The sequence below is a fragment of the Haliotis rufescens genome, unplaced genomic scaffold, assembly GCF_023055435.1.
Source record: "Haliotis rufescens isolate VD_foot unplaced genomic scaffold, xgHalRufe1.0.p SCAF_6, whole genome shotgun sequence".
NCBI classification, from domain to species: domain Eukaryota; kingdom Metazoa; phylum Mollusca; class Gastropoda; order Lepetellida; family Haliotidae; genus Haliotis; species Haliotis rufescens.
The window spans coordinates 13927666-13948817 of record NW_025964334.1 but is presented as its reverse complement, the minus strand read 5'-3'; the positions used below and the strand labels follow the sequence as shown (position 1 = coordinate 13948817).

Sequence of the window (21152 nt, the reverse complement as noted above, 5' to 3'; positions counted from 1 at the left end):
CCCTTAAAGATTAAGAAGCTGCAAAAAGATATTTTTACTGTAAGAGATGGTGTATGTACATACATGCAAGTAGAGCAATAATAATATTAATATGTATTAATATTAATATGTATTAAACTTAATATATTAAACTGATATTTTCTTTTGGATTTAGGTCATTTGTAATACCCATATGCCAGATAACACATCCGACAGAATGCATGGATAAAATCTGCAATAAAACTGTGATATTCTTTTACTGGATGTTTTGCTTATTACTCTCACATTCGTGTAAATTCTGATGCTGATCATTATCTTATTGTCAGATTATTACCCTGATGTATGGCACAGTAAAGATAACTCCCCCTTTATATGAATCATAGCAATTGAATACATTGTATTGTACCATGCCTTGACAAAGTGCAAGTGAGAATGCAAATAAAGATATTTCTACGACCCATGTATCTTCTTGTCTTGCTTAGACCCGTGAAGATCCGGGGTAGGTCTTCAGCAACCCCATCTTCCCAAGGCAAGAGAGTTAACTGACTTTAAAAGTCCAGTTTCCACCCTTGCCGAACTAGGCAGGAATTCCTGGGTTCGATCGTAGCGCCACCAGTGGCTATTACGAGTTATGTCCTTTCTATGCGTCTCATATTGACCAATCAGATTCAACCTCTCGTTACACTTACATTTGCTTCTAACAAAACGGTGGCGCCCAGTCAAGACAATCTGATCGATAATCAAGATCTATATTGCGATAAAACGAGTCTTACATCGCGAAGTGCATCAAATCACGTGAGCACCTTGATTAAAAGCATGAAAAGATTTAGAAAATATCTGTTGACAACGAGTTAGCGGTGCACATGTTTTGCAAATCCTGCAGTCGACCGAAATCTGCATGACACTTTACGAACCGGATTTCGATTTCAGTGCGCGATTTTGATTGGACTATGCATAGACTCGTTAGTCCAGCCAAAATGTAACTCCATAGTACCAGCCTAGTTCGGCAAGGGTGGAAACTGGACTTTTATAGTCAGTTAACTCCCTTGCCTCGGGAAGATGCAGCAACCCATGCTTGCTGTAAAAGGCGACTATGCTTGTCATACAAGGCGACTAATGGGATCGGTTGGTCAGGCTCGCTGACTTGGTTGATGCATGTCATTGATCCCAAATGGGTGGATCGATGCTCATGATGTCTATCACTGGGTTGTCTGGTCCAGACTCAATTATTTACAGACCGCCGTCATATAGCTGGAATATTGATGAGTGCGGCGTTAAACAACAAACAAATCTTGTTTTGCTCCCTAACCAGGACCTATTTCACACTGACAAATTTGACGTTTTATTTGTTTGTTGTTTAACGCTGCACTCAGCAATATTTCAGCTATATGACGGAGGTCTGTAAATAATTGAGTCTGGACCAGACAACCCAGTGATTGATATCATAAGCAAATTAAGCCCCTTTAATCGCCTCTTACGACAAGCATGGGTTGCTGAAGACCTATTCTACCCCGGATCTTCACGGGTCCAACTTCGACTGTAAGAAAACTACTTTACGGATAACAACTTCTGGTTTGTTACATTGTGTGATGTTTTGATGCAGATTCTTACACCGTTATCAAGACAGAGGGCGCTGGTGTGCAGAGATCCACTGACAATGGACTTAATTCCAAGATTCTGCCACATTATGATTCTTGGTTTGTTGTTCAAAGCTACACTCAGCAATATTCCAGCAACATGAAGGCAATCTGGAAATAATCGAGTCTGGGCCAGACAATACAGTGATTGACATCATGAGCAACAATTTACACAACTGGGACATGATGACATGCATCAACCAAATCAACAAGTCTGACCACCAGAAGTCAATAATAGCCTTACAACAAACAGGCTGGAGAAAAATCAAAACCCGGATCTTCACAGGTTGTGTTTTTCTTGGCTATTAGCACCATACCATCGTAAATTCTTTAAGTTATTCAAATCCTCCCTATTTACCCATTTGGTTCTGAAAACAACTCATGAGAATAATTGGTCTGAGATATGCAGAGTCATATAATTGTGTGGCAATGTCAATGTACCAGAAGACTGAATGCATCTTCCAACGAACTCAGCTTTCTTTATGTTCTTCAGTACATTCGCCCATAACATGCATTAGGCCTATGCCCACAAGTTCAGAACTCAATACACAGGTGAAAAAGGACAAAGGACAATCATTTTAATTTTTTTTTCTACTTTTGTCTTCCTGGCATAATTTATCATCATCATGTTCAAAATCTTCTGGCAAACTGGCTCTCACTTTACATATATACTGGCTTTCTTTTCATGTATGATATATTTCAAGTATTCATTCTGCTCCTGAAGTTTTCGGTTTTCATCCTTTAACTCAGAAATTTCGATTTTGGCTAATTTCATCTCCTCAGAGTCTGACGCTCCCTCCCTGTCTTCAGCAACGTCACGCTCTGGGTCAGCATCTGTCACACCTGCATCCGTAGCAAATGAAGCACTCAGCTCCAAAAGACTCAAGGCAGCTTCAGTAACTGTTTTGAATTTATTCCTCTTCTGCAGATGGTCATATCTCACTGCACTTTTAGATGGAGATTTAGCAACACCATTCCCCAAGTTCTTGCTTGGTACCCAGTCTGGATTGGTTTCATCATACAGTTTAGCCGGTTTTCCTTAAATGGAAAAAAAACCTCAAAACATATAGGCTACAGAGGATCATGAGATATAAGTTTCTCAACTTTAAAAACTCATTTTAAAATCAAATCAATTTATAAACACAATTAATCTTAATAAAATCAATCAGTTCAAGTATGATAGAAAATAAACAGCTAAAACATGACTTTTGCAAGGAGTGAGTGAGTGAGTATAGTTTTACGCAACCTTTAGGAATATTCCAGCAATATCACGGCGGGGGACACCAGAAATGGGTTTCACACATTGAACCCATGTCGTGAATCGAACCCGGGTCTTCTGCGTGATGAGCGAACGCTTTAACCACTGGGCTACCCGATCGCCCCCTTTTGCCAGGATACTTGTGGAAGTCTTTCCGTTGTTGTAGATCTAACCCGACCGTCGACCACATAACACAGAAACTCCTATTGGTAAGTACAAAAAATGTGTACCCCTATATATAAGGTCTACCTCCATGGCACAGGACCTGTGCTTCATGGTTCCTGTGTATAATAAAGCGTTTAAAGTACAGCTACCCATGTCTATACCGAAATCAACAAGAATATGCTCGACCACACAGCCGCATTTACCATGTCTACATACCACAAAGAAAATGATCCGAACAAACTCGAATCTGGTCCAAAGTTTTCTGCGTCAAATCGGACCGGTTAATGGCTGCCAACCAAAGTCTTCTTCGTTTGTTGCTCTTCGTTTCTGTCACTTTGCCTTGATGTTTGATAAGCCGTGGTAGTCTGTAGAAGATCTTTTTATCTCTATCCGATCTGCTTTGACAATTCACAACAACGCAGGTGGTCGGCATCGCTTCGTTCCGGACGTTTCGTGTGCGATGCGAAGACTGCCTACCAATATGACCACCCGCTAAGAACTGTGGGTAATCTCATAAGTATCGAAGCCCTCTCCCGAAACCGCTGCGGGGTCGTTCTCACGGGAAATTTATGTTGCACGCCCGTCCATCCTATCTGGCAAGACGTATATAGAAAATAAGGAAATACAATCCTTGTCCTAGGTATATTGTTCAACATGAACCAGGATCTATACCAAAACGTCGCCATTACAGTAAAGTAAAGAAGTTGTTATCCTTAAATTATGTCTACTTTGTCATCCATCAACTTCCGTTCCCATGAAGATCCGGGGTAGAATAAGTCTTCAGCAATCCATTCTTGCCGTAAAAGGCGACTATATGCTTGTCGTAAAAGGCGACTAACGGGATCGAGTGGTCAGGCTAGCTGACTTGGTTGATGCATGTCATCGATCCCATTTGCGTGGATCGATGCTCATGATATCAGTCACTGGAATGTCTGGTTTAGACTCGATTATTTTCAGACCGCCGTCATATAGCTGGAATATTGCTGAGTTAAACAACAAACAACCAACCAACCATCAACTTCCGAGAAATGCCTCAATTCAAGATTTAACTCCCAGTACTTGACGGTACATTACAGGTGCACGCACATTGTTCTCTTGGAATGGCACCTCCGATCAACAAGCTGACTGGCAAAGTGGCATTGATGTCTTAGCTTTAATGTACAAGGGGTTGACCTTTTGATAATCTGGTGTGAGTGAGCGAGTAGGGTATAACGCTGCTTTGAACTGTAGGTCACGGCGTATCAGCTAATGTGGAAGGAAAGTCAGTGAGTGAGTATGGTTTTACGCCGCTTTTAGCAATATTCAAGCAATAGCACGGCGGGGGACACCAGAAATGGGCTTCACGCATTGTACCCATGTCGGGAATCGGACCCGGATCTTCGGCGTGACGAGCGAACGCTTTAACCACTAGGCTACCCGACCGCCCCTCAAGTATGATAGAAAATAAACAGCTAAAACATGACTTTTGCAAGGAGTGAGTGAGTATGGTTTTACGCAACCTTTAGGAATATTCCAGCAATATCACGGTGGGGGACACCAGAAATGGGTTTCACACATTGTACCCATGTCGGGAATCGAACCCGGGTCTTCGGCGTGACGAACGAACGCTTTAACCACTGGACTACCCGACCGCCCCTTTTTGAAACGATACTTGTGGAAGTCCTTCCGTTGTTGTAAATCTAACCCGACCGTCGACCACATAACACGAGCGAACGCTTTATCCATTAGGCTACCCGACCGCCCCTGTGGAAGGAAAGTCTGAAGTGACGTTTACATTTTTGGTGAAACCCACGAGCACGGGCGTGGTGCTGACTAATCAAGAAAGAATCTGGTTGAACTGGGATTCGAACCCAGACGTTCCTGCTCCGTCACCGTTTGCTTCTTCCTTCAATCGTACATACAAAAGATCGCTTTGCAAATTTATACAGAATACAATATATTGCCATCATCAGAATACGTTCATGAAACAACACGCCATGCATAATACACAGTATTTCTTGAGTAAACCCCCTTTGTGTTTCCGCAACTCCATTCGGAATATTTAAATCGTGTGTCATGACACCTCTTCTTCTGAAGTCGTCCAAAAAAGACGTGGATCTTATGACTCTGTCATGATATATGTTATTCGTGACACATTCGAATCATACGACACAATCCTGAATTTCACTTCACATGGAGAAATAGAAACATGATATTATGTACCATTACAGTACACAGGTACAAACTTAAATTATCACATAATATCTGGAGCTTCACAATGTTCACTGACTAATATCAGTCCCTCAGTCTCTAATTGGCAAACCATTCGCTTCACCCCAACCACTTGTTCCGACACGGGGACTCGACGAGGCCCCTCACTCACAGCTCCTTCGAATCAGCATCAACAACAAGCGGCACCAACTTCATTTTGCTGGCGACGTCGTTCAGGTGATCGATCACTTTGTCCAGGTAGATGATATCCTTTATCTGTTCATTATGTTTGGAAATTGTCTTTTTAAGTTCAACGTTACCACGGTTTAGCTTCGTACATCTCTCCTGCATCCGGGAACAGTCCTTGTTGAGGTCTACACAGCTCTGGATTAGATCATTAGTCTCTTGCTTCATCTTGGCAAGTTTTTCCAAACATTTTTCAGCCTTAGCGAACTCTTCCTCGGCGATGTTCTGATAATAGTTCAAGACAAACGTTTCTGCCATTGTCCCCCTTCGATCGATGTTAGAGCACGAGGCCATGATTATGTGTGGTAAAGTTACTATGTAAAACCATACAATCGTTATTCCGGATGTTTAGAGTGACGTCATTGTATCATGACGTCATGAACAATGTCCGAAATATGAAATGACTGTTCTGGCGTGTATGGTTAGAAACGGAATTGATAAGGATTTGAATTGTCTGTCATAAACAAAAAATGTATTTTCTTACTGAATGATCTTCACGATGTTACTGTAACAGTCATCGTTTTTTAAGGAGACCGAAAATAGGTCCTGCATAACGTCGTATTTCACTTGAGTGAGATATCAATTATATTTTTTGAGATAAGTACGGTATTTCATCACATAATAGGTTAGGTGAAATTGCCGACTTTATAGTACTAGCCCACTGAGATACCATGCCGCAGTTTAACGTGAATATCTCACTCAGACCCAGTATACTGAGCTGATCCGAGCTGACCAGTGCTTGTTTTAGTCTCGTAATGCCGCGCGCCAGACAGGGTAACCACAAGTACCATTTTTAAACATCTCGTGGCACCACGGAGGCGGTCTCATCACGTACTAAATAGCCTTATTCTGAGGTGTGCTCATATAGCAAGAATAACAGATAGCTCTACTTTGTGAGTGAGTGAGTTGGACGCTGCCTTGAAAAGTACAGTTATATCAGCTTGGTGTGTGTGTGTGTGTGTGTGTGTGTGTGTGAGAGAGAGAGAGAGAGAGAGAGAGAGAGAGAGAACAATCCACGCCGTGAGGATACGTTCGCACGCAGTCAACCAAGTCACCGAACCTTACCACCTGATCCGTTCATTCACCTTTTACGACAAGCATAGGTTGTTTGGGACTACATCTAACCCGGAATCACCGCAGGTTCCCCAAATAGTCACCTGTTTCGTATTAGGGCTATGAGGTGCCGGAGACACGTTCTTCACGAGGTCCCAAGGGCGAACCGCCGTCATATAGCTGGAACATTGCTGAGTGCGGCGTTAAACAACAAACCAACCAACCAACCAACCCAAGGGCGAAGGCGCCTTTAGATGACTGGACCACTCATGTCCCCACAATGTGTTGTTTGTTGAACGCTGCTCTCAGCAATATTCCATGTATATGACGGCGGCCTGAAAATAATGTAGAGTGAGTGAGTGAGTGAGTATGGTTTTACGCCGCTTTTAGCAATATTCCAGCAATATCAAGGCGGGGGACACCAGAAATGGGCTTCACACATTGTACCCATGTCGGGAATCGAACCCGGGTCTTCGGCGTGACGAGCCAACGCTTTAACCACTAGGCTACCCGACCGCCCCGAAAATAATGTAGATAATCCAGAGATTGAATGAACATCCCTCTACCCAACTGACATACAATAACACGTATCAACCAAGTCCGGCAGCCTGACCACCGGATTGGTTAACTGCCTCTTAGGACAAGCATGGTTTGCTGACGACTATTCTAACCTGGATCTTGACAGATTCCCTCAATGTAAGGTATTGTCAACATAACCGTATTTATGTGAGTAATATAGTGTTTAACTGCCAATGCCGGCATGTATCTATATTGTGGATTTGGTGGTCAAAATGGCAAACTTGAATAACTATTAAGTGGACGACCACCTGGAATTGGCACGTGTTGAGCGTTCCTCACACTATCGACCACCATGCCATGCCCACTGATCCAGCATATGGGTGAGTGAGTGAGTATGTTTTACTCCGCTTTTAGCAATATTCCAGCAATATCACGGTGGGGGACATCAGAAATGGGCTTCACACATTGTACCCATGTCAGGAATCGAACCGGGTCGGCGGATCCAGCATATACCCCAGACCTAATACTATTGTGTAATGTTGCCAAAATACTGTAATAATATAATACATGCTCTTCCATTGTCCATTGTGTTGTTGTCTGTGTTGAATACAACAAAATGCTTCAAAATTGTTAAAATTTGGTGTTTTGTTTATTTGTTGTTCAACGTGAAACTCAGTGACTAAAAATGAGCAAATCAGGACTAGGCAAACCAGTGATTGATGTTATGAGCAACGTCCTATGCTATTGGGTATGATGATACACAATCAACCTGAATCGTGGAGTCTGAAACAAAACCATTAAGTTGCTTCTCCAGACAAGCATAGGTTGCATGGAACCAATTCTAATCCTGAATCCCAACAATGATATTGTGTCATACACAATCACCTCAAGAAATAAAAAAAGTCACAAACAGAAGAAAGTTGATTTTTTTCTCAAACTAAGTCCTTATTCTAGCATGTTGTGAGAGTGACCGAGTGAGTGAGTGAGTGAGTGAGTGAAAGCTGTTTTATGCCAGTCATCAGCATTTCAGCTTCATCTTGGTGGCCTGTAATTAATCAAGTTTAGGCAAGGCAAACCAGCTGTTGACAACTTATCCATGTCTTGATGACAGCCATCACTTGCTTGATAACGGTGTTAGAACCTACACCGAAACGTCACTGCTAATTGTAATAAAGAAGTTGTTCATCCTTAAATCTTATCCTTACTTAGTACTCCAACTTCTAAATGCCTCTCAAAGGAATTGTTCTTGTGCCCTGTCTAGCACTCGGTGTTAAGGGGACGAAACAAGGACTTGTCGGCTTGGGGTCAGTGTACTGTCTCTGAGTGGGATATCCATGTTAAACTGGGGTATGGTATCTCAGTGGGCTGGCACATCAAAGCAGGCCAGACTAGTACAAACAGCCAGCCACCTCCACCCACACCTTTGACTACTGGTGACCCATCTACTCTGCCCCAGAAATACCACAGGGCTCCAGCATTTTGACGAAATAATAACTCAAAACTATCAAAAACAAAGCACAAACATTTAATGTCCTTCATCACAACCAATGTCCACCTCTCACACGGATTCCATTTTCATCTTCTCTTGTACAGTGAGTGAGTGAGTTGTGTTTAACACTGCTTTTAACACTATTCCAGTTATAGCACGGCTGTCAGCTTAATGTGGGAGGAAAGCCCGAAGTGATGCAGGTCTCAGATGTTTACCACTTTGGTGAAACCCACGAGCATGGGTATGGTGCTGACAAACCTAGAAACTAATCAGGGCAAATCGGGATTTGAACCCACAATCATAGGTTGCTGGCGTGCCCAAGGGACACAACTCTGCACAGCGAATTGCGGCGCCTTAGATGACTGGGTCACCTGTGCCCCCTCTCTTGAAAATGAGTGATAGGCACAAATATTCACGGCATATAACAGGGTTTTATGCAATGCACAAATGTAGAGAACAGATGCAGAAACAAATCTGTTGCATCTCAAGGGATGCACAATAACATTCCCTGTACTTACAAAGCATCAAGAGTAGTTATGGGTGTCTGTTATTTCACTCATCAATCATGACCACTGTCCACATGATTCATTCCAGGCTCTAAGTAAGTATCTCACTGTACTGTACACTACACCATTTCAATACTTCACAGGACCCTCATATTGCCTGCAAGGACTCTTAAAATGTATTATTTTGGGTCCTCTGAACCTCACTTTTGTAAGTCAAGGTTAAACCCTGATATAGCCAATGCAACATACATAGCACATTTATATTACTTAGAGATTAACCTATTAACAAGGAGTTACAGATAGTTGGTCCTGAGGGAATTAATTTTCTAAGTTCCAAGCCTTGGTGAATGACTTTCAACATTATTTCACCTGAGGCATAATCCGTAACTCTGTGATGCAAGTAGGTTATTCTTGATATTACCCATAGTGTTTTTTAAGAAAACAGCAGAACAATGAGGGCTTCCTGATCACAAATGAAGACACCAGCTCAGTCACTCTATTGTTGGAAATCGTCACACGTTGCCATGACGTCAGGAATAATCGATGATGTCATTTTAGAATAATTGCGACAATGCGAACAATGGTTATAATGCTCAGCACGAATAACTGAAAATTAATCACCTTTGTCTGTTCTCTTATTGATAATAGGAACAACTTGTGATACTGATTGTTTTGACCGATAACCAGGGATCCAGCATTGTGTGGTCATATAGTTCTTTGGTTGACGCCCATTTCTGGTGTCCCCCGCTGTGATCTTGCTGGAATATTGCTAAAAGCGTCGTAAAACCATATTCATTCAATCGCTCTTTGATTGACATAGAACTTGGGTAAAGAAATAACAAGCATCTCATGGTTCTAGCTTCTGTACTGAGACATCACAACAATGTAAACAAAGAAGTTGCCATCCATACAATTTCTTGCTGTTGACTGAAAGTCTAGCATCTCTCAAAATGGCAGCGACTGACCATGCTGATTCTGACATCGCAATATTTAAGTAGGTAGAAAATAGAATCAGCATGTACAATCAGTGTCAATCACTGACAAACACTTTAGCTCCCAGTATATCGCAATACATATTACAATCCAGATACCTGATACAGATACAAATATTTACATACATAGCCTGACGCTTGATTTGTTGGTCCCTACTACAGTCTCTGCTACACATTACAAGGATGTACAGGGGCAGTCAGGTAGCCTAGTGGTTAAAGCGTTTGCTTGTCACGCCGGAGACCCGGGTCCCGACATGGGTTCAATGTGTGAAGTCCCCCGCCGTGATATTGCTGGAATATTGCTAAAAGCGGCGTAAAACCATACTCACTCACCCACTACAAGTACGTACATGACTCTTAGCATCTTTTTCAGTACATTTTAGTTTAATGTGGACTAATGCCAGGTGAGTTTACTGGGACAATCAGCATTTACTAGACTCAGGCTTCAGACTGGGGGCTAAAGTCACAGACTGCCGTTACCTGACCCTGTATTGATGAGTGCTAGCAGCATCTCACAACAAACATTTAGGACAAGCAAGGGTTGTGGGCTTAGCACCACTTTTAGTATTTCTGTAACATTTCTGTTGTAACATGGGTACAATGTGTGAAGCCCATTTGTGGTGTCCCCCGCTGGGATATTGCTGGAATATTGCTAAAAGCGGCGTAAAACCATACTCACTCACTCACACATTGTTGTAAGGGTTAATTGAGGTAAGGGACATAACTCTGTAAATCAAGCTGAAAGTCATTGGAGTAATGGGATTATAGATTTGTTTCACATTTTAAAATATATGTATGATTTTTTTGTAACAAAAATTGAATAGATTTTCAAAACCTAACGACTTTTTTTCAAACAGCAAATAATTAACAAGTACCAAACACAGTACTGATATCTTTGCAACATATCTGATGAATAAATCTAGAACTTGACAATGAATGCTTGTTTGTTGTTTAACGCCACAATCAGCAATATTCCACCAAAATGACGGGGGTCTGTAAACAATCAAGTCTGCACCAGACAATCCAGTGATTGATGGCATGAGCATCGATCCACGCCATTGGGATATGAACACATGCATCAACCTAGTCAGCGAGTCTGATAACCCAATCCCACTAGTCGCTTCTTACGACAAGAACAGTTGCTTCTTACAGCAAGCATGGTTTGCTGAAGACCTATTCTAACCCGGCTCTTCATGGGTGACAATGAATGATGACAAATGTCATCACCGATGATGTCAGATGTCATCAAGGTGATGTTTCCTCCACATGTGATGTCTCAAACTGGGTTTCTGAGTGTACGATGTTCCACAGATTGTACAGGCAAACGTCCCATCATGCATTCTCTTATGAGCCTTCAAACCGGACTTCAACTTAAACGATTTTCCACAACTGTCACAAGAAAATGGCCTGTCTTCATTATGAGTCCCGATATGTTCCTTCAAATGCGATGAATATTTAAACGACTTACAGCAGATGCTGCACATATAAGGGGCATCGTTAGAATGTGTTTTCTGGTGACGATTTAATTCTCCTTTAAACAGAAATGTCTTGGCACATTTATCGCAGGAGTGCGATTTGATCTCAGTGTGTTTCCTCATGTGCTTACTTAAAGAGTTTGATCCAGAATAGCATTTCCCACACACAAAACACACAAAAGGTTTTTCCCCATTTTCTGGCCTCACATGACCGTTAGCTGGTGGCGTTTTCAAAGCGTCCAATCTAGAATGAATGATATAGTGTTTCTGAAGTAAAGACAGGTCTGTGAATGTTGTGAAACATACTTCACACTGATACGGTCTCGGACTGTAGTGGATCTTCATGTGTCTTGTTAACGTTGATCTGCAATCAAATTCCTGGCAGCAGACACCACATTCAAACGGTTTCCCTGAGACTGTCCCAAAGTCTGGAGCTTTTGACCTTGACCTGCATCTATTTTCAATGTGGGAATCAATTTCATCTTCAGTGTCTGAACCTTCGAAGAATATGTCATCTGTACTTCTCTTGTCATTCCCATCAACCTCAGAATCATCTGAATCACTGCAAGGTAAATCTTCGGTACTGGTCATTTTGTCACTGACACAAGCACTGGAACTTTCCATGTCTCCGATGGCATCTCCCCCAAGGCCTGATGCTGCCATACTGCAGAAAGGCAAATGCATGTGGTATCTGACTGTTAGTCATTCTGGAAGAAAACATCAAAGTTATCATCAGAATTTAAAGCCTATTGCAAGTCTCCTGGACTTGTAGACAACAGTTTGAAATGTCAACAAATTTAGCCACTTAAGAAATGTTACTGTCAGCACTGATATACAATCTATCTACCTAAAGTCAGTCAACCCAAACTCTAAAAGTCCTAAAGATTTCAACAAAATATACATTTAAAATATTGCCAAAAACGAACACGTGTTGAGTCCTATTACTAAATACCAAATCTCATTACATTTGAAAAAAATAAATATTTGGGAGTAGTGCATTTTACAGTGCACACTTTTTTTATATTTCAAATAGTAGAGGATCTAGCACACATTGGCAGCTTGAAGTATAGCTTGATTAATAAGATAATGAAATTAACCAACCTACCATGGGCGCTATCACAAATAATTAGTGTTCGTCTACCAAGTGATCAGCACCCAATTGTTTCCCATAACGCATATGGACAGTAGACATTTTCTTCTCGAAACTCAAAACTTGGTAAAAGATGTCCTGATTTTCCTCAAATTACATGGGAATAATTTGTTAAAAGAAAAATAGCAAACTCATACCCTTCCTCACAACTAACCGTAAGGATTGTAAACAGGTGCCCAACTCTAAGGATCATGAAAGGACTTTTCATCGGAGTTAGGGGTAACCTACCATAACACAACCGACCCTTAGGATCTAGGAGGCCTGCCAGATCTGTGAATGGAGAGACACAGCCAGCGGCCTGGCTGAGCCAATTAGCGCTATATAAACTGCGTCAGGTAAACTGCATTGTTGTCAAATAGTTCAGTAATGACACTAAATAGGGTTTTCAATAAAGCTGTTAATGGTTGAAATCTATGGCATGTGGGTACCCTTGACTAACATGTGTTGTTTTGTGTGTTTGTTGTTTTACACCACAGTCAACAGTATAGACTAACATATAGTCTCTGAAATGAACATATCATACAGAAAAAAACAGTTGTTCAGTTATCTTAATAAAAATCTAATAAAAAGGGAGCCCAGTGATTCTCTTCATTTTCAGAGACTAAACAAATCTGCAGTGCTATAATTTCTTGGAATTTTACGACACATGTAAAGGATCCTATCACCCATCACTGGCATGCCATTGAAAGTGTGTGTGACAGGAAATTTTATTGCCCCTACCACATCTCCCCAAACACACACCCCACACCCCTGATACTGCAGTAATCTAGACTTGCCAAACATTATAGACTTGCATGGGCTGTAGTTGATATAAATGTATCAGGGTCTGTAAGACAGACTATCAACAGTATGAAAGCTATATTGTGTCTGCTCATAAATAATCTACTGAAATCAATGTCCCATAATGTCTTGGTATGAACATGCAATATAACAACTCACCAAAGCTTGACCATCCGATCACCTCTCGTGACAAACAGATCAGTCTCCACAGGGCCTCAACTCACAGGCCCCTGAAACAAAATAGGGATTTTGGTTAAACCCATATCATATATTGAAACAGGTACTTCATTTGCAATCAAACATAACATATTCAGTATTACAAAACACAAACATCATTTGAATCTAATTTATGACACAAACACTCTGTCAGTTGGGTTTAATGAGGCTTTGAATAGTTTTTCAGTTATTCTGGTGTCTTGGACGACTTTGCCAACTTAAACACTCCATACCAAATGCAGCAGAGATTTACCTACCCAAAATAGTGACAACATAAGGACACCCGCTAAGAAGCCTCAAAAAGCCTTTATCCCTTAGAATTATCATCAGCTGAAATGCAAATTTCTATGGCTGAAATAAAATGTATCATACAATAAATGCATTTAACATTATTTAATGCAGGGCGTTTGTTTACATACCTGATCTACAGTCGCGACTGAGTCTCAGCATTTTTACAAGGAGATATTTACTGGATGTGATAGATTGGAACAGGCAGATATTTCCTACATCTATATTACACTGAAGATGAACATAAAATAGACGTGTCAAGTTCGGCATCAAATGGCAATCAATGATTGTCATTATTCACGGACTGTTAACTTTCATTCACTAATTCATGCGTTTCAACACAAACAACTGTATGTCATCGTCAATTGCCCTGCTAGAACGTACAACATATTTATAAAATATGTTGAATGTTGATCCATGCAAGCTAAGTACTTTTACTTGGCTAAAATACTGACATTCCATGGGTTCTCAGGCAAAGAACACGACAGACATGATTTCACAGCTTGCGAAAGATCTTGACAGTGGCACAGGTCAACAATAAAACTATCAGTTGGCAAATACCAACAGCAGAGTTCCACTGAATATTCTCATTCAAAAGCCATAACACACCAGAGAGTTTGAGCGAAAACTACCTACCCCACGAAACGGAAGGTGTGATATGTCCGCCATCGGTATTAGAGAGCGAGCATAAAGGGCAATAACTCTTTTTATTTTCTTGCGCCCAATGATCTCAAACATTGACAATTTTTAAAGATATGACTTTATATCTTTCCAATCAATTAAACTACAGGATGAAATAGTTTTATGATGAGGTTAACAATAACAACTAGTCCCTAACATGTTTGACCTCATATGCAGTTTCTCGTTGAATCACGTTGCTGGAAAATAGATCTATAAATAAACTTCTGGGGAAAACCCGTAAACGGGTAGATTCGTGGAAAATGTTGTACATTCTGACAAATGAAAGAAGGCTCGTAGCTCGAGTCCAGATAACCGAATTGCACAACCGACGCTAAATATAGTTTGTTTTTGTATTATGCATATACTGACGCTGATATCTGGTGGGCCTGCACGTAAGCCAATTCTCTAATATGAATCCTGCCTTCACATGGTCAAGCAAAGCTTGAGGTACGTTATTATAAATCTAGTAGATGTATAGTATATAATATATATGTATATGTATATATATAAACCAATGTATAGTATGTTGTATGGTGTAGACACCTCCCATCCCACCACCTCCCCCACTGAGAGGAGCTTTTGATATTTTAGACCATAATCTGATGGTATCTACTCCACAGTGGTACAACATCAAATTTCAAAACACAGTAGGTTTATCTCCTAAATAATGGATACATTGGGATCACATTACAACCGGTAGTTAGTGAAGTATGACAGTATATGTTATGATCGCCCACGATCTTAAAGGGTGATAGGGGTGAGATGGGAAATTTCAAAGTTGACGTTTTTGGATCATCAGTGTGCAAGACCGCCACCATTTGTCAAACATCCAATCACTCGATGAGGCATACTGCATACTGTCTCCCAATGGCGATTCCAGGGAGTCTGCTCGACTACACTGGCGGGCGCCTGGCCAAGTTCAGCATACGTGGTCGGCCGCCTATGACTATGACTCACCCGTCTCCCTTTCATGGTTCATGTCCCACACGTGTTCACGGGGGGGGGGGGGGGGGAAGGTCTGGCTTGTTGATGTCAATGGCATTCTCTGGATGTTGTGCTGCTGGAAGTGAGAATTGACGATTCGTGCACTGCGACGTTTATTTCGACGCAAGACACGACCACGCCTATTAAAAAAGTGCAATGTGAATCGGGACTCATCCGAAAACATGACACGTGACCCACGACGATTACCCCAGTTTCAACGTTGTGTACGCCGTTGATGTATGGAAAAATGGCAGTTTGACTGTTTGCCCAATACGTGGCCATTGAAGGTGGAGATGTGCTGCTAATCGTCTGAACAGTAACTCGTAATCCAGTAGCCTGAGGAAATTTTCAGCAATTTGATTTGCCATTTGAGCTCGATGTGTTCATTTCAACACATGCATGTTTGGGACTTATGACAACAATAAATGTATATGTAATTTTTGTACCAAAAACGGCTGAAATTTGAACACGAGCAACTGCAGCTGCTTTACACAAAATGGTTTTCTTTAGAGGTGTTGGTACTCTTTACCTATATCTAATACGTATGGTTGAGAAATTCACATTGTTTCACAATCTCATTAAGATCAGATGTTTACTCCGATATCACTTTGGCATAAGATCTTAGGACACCTCCTTAGGCCGCCTCGTCAGGTGAAGTATATAGCCGCGCTATACTGTGTCTATTTCATACATCCAGTCGTTTCTGAGCGCCATGGCATCTACATCCAAAAGGTTGTACAATACAGGGTATGTTTGTAATCCTTTAAGAAGCTAACATTTGACTGACACAAGAACCAACGCGTCCTACATTTAGGCTCGCCAAGGTTGTCCTGACGCGACCTGCTGTGGGGTTACTGTCCCCCCAGAGCGTCACCCAGGGAGGTATCTTATCAGAGTAAGGGGCAAAGGACCGACTGTATTGTCTGTCTGATGGCATAGGACGAGGCCTTTTTTTTCGAGTCCAATTCCGGGATTGTGATATTCCCGACGTCCATCATGCGGATACCAGTTGCCCTTGATAAGTAGACTCGAGTTGAAGAGGCCACTGTTTCCAGATCCAGTTAAAGGGGAAGTGTACACGCAAAAATCACTTTCTTTCTTTTTCTAAACAAAACGCAATTTTAGAATTAATTAGTATCTGTGTTTGAAAATATACACTCATTTTATTCACAGTGAACGTAGGAAGCTCACAATAGTGTGAAAATGATATGCCGTTATGAGGCCTTCGTTTTTCTAGCTAAACAGGCCTGAGTTAACAACATGGCCTACGACACACTCCGGCGCAGTGGTGACTCAGCATAACACTATGCTGGCTGGCATCTGAGACGCTAGAATCACACACCTGGACCTACACCACGTGAAGCGGCTCTAACAAAGCAGGATGACGTCATAATGTTTATCAATTGGCACCAATGACGTCATATTGCAAGGGGCATAAGCCATGGTGTTTTTGTTGTGGAAATAGAACACTTGGTAAATGTGAAAAATATAAATCGTTTTAATGCGAAAAATATGTTAATTAATTGTGATATTTTTATATTTTTGTCTATGACACTTCTATGTTAACACTTTTAATGTGGAAAAAGTGCAAGAAAAATAGGTTCATTTCCGTGTGAACTTGCCCTTTAACTACCGTTATGGCGAACTCAAAGGGACCCTAATTTTAGTTCGTTATAACCGTAGCTCGGTATAAGCACATGTAGCATATATACAGCAAATGGCCGGGACCCCCATAAAGGTCGCTATAAGAGTGTTCGTTATAAGCGTAGTTTAATGTACAATTGCGAGGAGACAGTAGCTGACAAGGTAATAACATGATGTGTTATAAATGTTATAGTTTGTGTGAAAGTTGCCACTACTGTAAAATCTAAGACAATGATATTTTACGCTTCAGGATCCTCTCCTTAATATCCCTGTCACAATATATACGAGGGCTGACTGATAAGTACTGAGCCTCACACGGGGGCCACGGGTGGTCCAGTCGTCGAAGGAGTTGCGTCCCATGTTTGCACGCCAGAAACCTATCGAATCTCGGCTCTTCCTGATTATGTTTCATGGTTTGTCAGCACCATACCCGTGCTCGTGGGTTTCACCAAAGTTGTAAAGGTGTGAGACCTTCATCACTTCAGACTTTCCTCCCACATTAGGCTGACACTCTGTGATATAACTGGAATACTGTTCATATTGGTGTAAAAACAAACTCACACACTAACTGAGATTCACGCAGAAAGACTTGACCTAAACGCATTAATATGATTTATTTTTCAACATAATCCCCTTCCACATTGATACAATTTTGTCATATACCAGTTTCGTAAAAGTCCTATTCTTGGCTGTTCGCCACCGCTGCCATGACGTCATCTAATGTTTGGGAACAGATGGAAGTATGAAGGAGCATGACCAGGAGAGAAGTGGGTGCTGAAAGAGTTCAAAGCCACACTCTTGGACTGTAGCCAAAGTTCAAAGCAACACTCGTGGATTGTAGCCAAAGTTCAAAGCCACACTCGTGGATTGTAGCTAAAGTTCAAAGCCACACTCGTGGACTATGGCCAAAGTTCAAAGCCACACTCGTGGACTGTAGCCAAAGTTCAAGGCAACACTCTTGGAGGCAAGCCAAAGTTCAAAGACACACTCGTGGATTGTAGCTAAAGTAAAAGGCCACACTCGTGGATTGTAGCCAAAGTTCAAAGCCACACTCGTGGACTGTAGCCAAAGTTCAAAGCCACACTCGTGGAGGGAAGCCAAAGTTGAAAGCCACCCTCGTTGAGGGAAGCCAAAGTTCAAAGCCACACTCGTGGGTTGTAGCCAAAGTTCAAAGCCACACTCGTAGAGGGAAGCCAAAGTTCAAAGTCACACTCGTGGAGGGAAGCCAAAGTTCAAAGCCTCACTCGTGGAGGGAAGCCAAAGTTGAAAGCCACACTCGTTGAGGGAAGCCAAAGTTGAAAGCCACACTCGTGGGTTGTAGTTAAAGTAAAAGGCCACACTCGTGGATTGTAGCCAAAGTTCAAAGCCTCACTCCTGGACTGTAGCCAAAGTTCAAAGCCACACTCGTTGAGGGAAGCCAAAGTTCAAAGCCACACTCGTAGAGGGAAGCCAAAGTTCAAAGCTACACTCGTGGAGGGAAGCCAAAGTTCAAAGCCACACTCGTGGATTGTAGTTAAAGTTCAAAGCCACACTCGTGGTGGGAAGCCAAAGTTCAAAGCCTCACTCCTGGACTGTAGCCAAAGTTCAAAGCAACACTCGTGGATTGTAGCTAAAGTACAAAGACACACTCGTGGAGGGAAGCCAAAGTTCAAAGCCTCACTCCTGGACTGTAGCCAAAGTTCAAAGCCACACTCGTGGATTGTAGCAAAAGTACAAAGACACACTCTTGGAGGGAAGCCAAAGTTCAAAGCCACACTCGTGGATTGTAGCTAAAGTACAAGGCCACACTCGTGGATTGTAGCCAAAGTTCAAAGCCACACTCGTGGAGGGAAGCCAAAGTTCAAAGTCACACTCGTGGAGGGAAGCCAAAGTTCAAAGTCACACTCGTGGAGGGAAGCCAAAGTTCAAAGCCACACTCGTGGAGGGAAGCCAAAGTTAAAAGCCACACTCGTTGAGGGAAGCCAAAGTTCAAAGCCACACTCGTAGAGGGAAGCCAAAGTTCAAAGTCACACTCGTGGAGGGAAGCCAAAGTTCAAAGCTACACTCGTGGAGGGAAGCCAAAGTTCAAAGCCTCACTCGTTGAGGGAAGCCAAAGTTCAAAGCCACACTCGTTGAGGGAAGCCAAAGTTCAAAGCCACACTCGTGGGTTGTAGTTAAAGTAAAAGGCCACACTCGTGGATTGTAGCTTAAGAACAAGGCCACACTAGTGGATGGTAGCCAAAGTTCAAAGCCACCATACTCGTGGATTGTAGCCAAAGTTCAAAGTCACACTCGTGGGTTGTAGTTAAAGTAAAAGGCCACACTCGTGGATTGTAGCCAAAGTTCAAAGCCACACTCGTGGACTGTAGCCAAAGTTCAAAGCCACACTCGTTGAGGGAAGCCAAAGTTCAAAGCTACACTCGTAGAGGGAAGCAAAAGTTCAAAGCTACGCTCGTGGAGGGAAGCCAAAGTTCAAAGCCTCACTCGTGGGTTGTAGTTAAAGTTCAAAGCCACCACACTCGTGGATTGTAGCCAAAGTTCAAAGCCACACTCGTGGGTTGTAGTTAAAGTAAAAGGCCACACTCGTGGATTGTAGCCAAAGTTCAAAGCCACACTCGTTGAGGAAAGCCAAAGATCAAAGCTACACTCGTACAGGGAAGCCAAAGTTCAAAGTCACACTCGTGGAGGGAAGCCAAAGTTCAAAGCCACACTCGTTGAGGGAAGCCAAAGTTCAAAGCCACACTCGTGGGTTGTAGTTAAAGTAAAAGGCCACACTCGTGGATTGTAGCCAAAGTTCAAAGCCACACTCGTGGACTGTAGCCAAAGTTCAAAGCCACACTCGTTGAGGGAAGCCAAAATTCAAAGCTACACTCGTAGAGGGAAGCCAAAGTTCAAAGCTACACTCGTGGAGGGGAGCCAAAGTTCAAAGCCTCACTCGTGGGTTGTAGTTAAAGTTCAAAGCCACACTCGTGGAGGGAAGCCAAAGTTCAAAGCCACACTCGTGGGTTGTAGTTAAAGTAAAAGGCCACACTCGTGGATTGTAGCCAAAGTTCAAAGCCACACTCGTGGAATGTAGCCAAAGTTCAAAGCCACACTCGTTGAGGGAAGCCAAAGTTCAAAGCCACACTCGTAGAGGGAAGCCAAAGTTCAAAGCCACACTCGTGGAGGGAAGCCAAAGTTCAAAGCCACACTCGTGGGTTGTAGTTAAAGTAAAAGGCCACACTCGTGGATTGTAGCCAAAGTTCAAAGCCACACTCGTGGACTGTAGCCAAAGTTCAAAGTCACACTCGTGGATTGTAGCCAAAGTTCAAAGCCTCACTCCTGGACTGTAGCCAAAGTTCAAAGCAACACTCGTGGATTGTAGCTAAAGTACAAAGACACACTCGTTGAGGGAAGCCAAAGTTCAAAGCCTCACTCGTTGAGGGAAGCCAAAGTTGAAAGCCACACTCGTGGGTTGTAGTTAAAGTAAAAGGCCACACTCGTGGACTGTAGCCAAAGTTCAAAGCCTCACTCCTGGACTGTAGCCAAAGTTCAAAGCAACACTCGTGGATTGTAGCTAAAGTACAAAGACACACTCGTGGAGGGAAGCCAAAGTTCAAAGCCTCACTCGTTGAGGGAAGCCAAAGTTGAAAGCCACACTCGTTGAGGGAAGCCAAAGTTCAAAGCCACACTTATGGGTTGTAGTTAAAGTAAAAGGCCACACTCGTGGATTGTAGCCAAAGTTCAAAGCCACACTCGTGGACTGTAGCTAAAGTTCAAAGCCACACTCGTTGAGGGAAGCCAAAGTTCAAAGCTACACTCGTAGAGGGAAGCCAAAGTTCAAAGCTACACTCGTGGAGGGAAGCCAAAGTTCAAAGCCTCACTCGTGGGTTGTAGTTAAAGTTCAAAGCCACACTCGTGGAGGGAAGCCAAAGTTCAAAG

The 21152-nt window shown here is 42.3% G+C and overlaps 3 protein-coding genes across 6 annotated transcripts in view; 1 reads left to right on the top strand and 2 right to left on the bottom strand.

Annotated features, from left to right (window-relative positions):
- Positions 1 to 2188: 2188 nt before the first annotated feature.
- On the bottom strand, positions 2189 to 3572 carry LOC124135455. The gene is made up of 2 exons (XM_046500798.2): positions 3256 to 3572; positions 2189 to 2654 (listed from the first exon to the last, which is right to left on the bottom strand). The coding sequence occupies exons 1-2, from the start codon at positions 3470 to 3472 to the stop codon at positions 2272 to 2274; spliced, it is 600 nt and encodes a 199-aa protein (XP_046356754.2). The 5' UTR covers positions 3473 to 3572; the 3' UTR covers positions 2189 to 2271.
- Positions 3573 to 9480: 5908 nt separating this feature from the next.
- LOC124135451 (zinc finger protein 12-like) lies at positions 9481 to 14639 on the bottom strand. Of its 3 annotated transcripts, XM_046500791.2 has the most exons (4): positions 14580 to 14628; positions 13913 to 13985; positions 13599 to 13669; positions 9481 to 12216 (listed from the first exon to the last, which is right to left on the bottom strand). In XM_046500791.2, exon 4 carries the CDS (start codon positions 12191 to 12193, stop codon positions 11270 to 11272), a length of 924 nt encoding a protein of 307 aa, XP_046356747.1. In that variant the 5' UTR covers positions 12194 to 12216; positions 13599 to 13669; positions 13913 to 13985; positions 14580 to 14628; the 3' UTR covers positions 9481 to 11269. The 3 variants fall into 3 exon arrangements, with proteins under 3 accessions (XP_046356747.1, XP_046356748.1, XP_046356749.1); XM_046500792.2 differs by lacking the exon at positions 13913 to 13985 and having other exon boundaries at positions 14580 to 14639; XM_046500793.2 differs by lacking the exons at positions 13913 to 13985; positions 14580 to 14628 and adding an exon at positions 14075 to 14570.
- A 253-nt stretch (positions 14640 to 14892) lies between these two features.
- The window catches only part of LOC124135453, a 29494-nt gene continuing 23234 nt past the window's right edge, over positions 14893 to 21152 (top strand). For both annotated transcript variants that reach the window (XM_046500794.2, XM_046500795.2), the window contains exon 1: positions 14893 to 15071. The gene's annotated coding sequence lies outside the window, so the exon portion shown is untranslated. The remainder of the gene's footprint in view (positions 15072 to 21152) is intronic.

Coding starts and splice junctions, on each gene's coding strand:
- LOC124135451 (XM_046500792.2), bottom strand. CDS start 12,193: ATGCATTTGCCTTTCTGCAGTATGGCAGCATCAGGCCTTGGGGGAGAT.
- LOC124135455 (XM_046500798.2), bottom strand. CDS start 3,472: ATGCCGACCACCTGCGTTGTTGTGAATTGTCAAAGCAGATCGGATAGA. Junction 2,655..3,255: donor TTCGGATCATTTTCTTTGTG/GTATGTAGACAT, acceptor TTTCCATTTAAG/GAAAACCGGCTAAACTGTAT.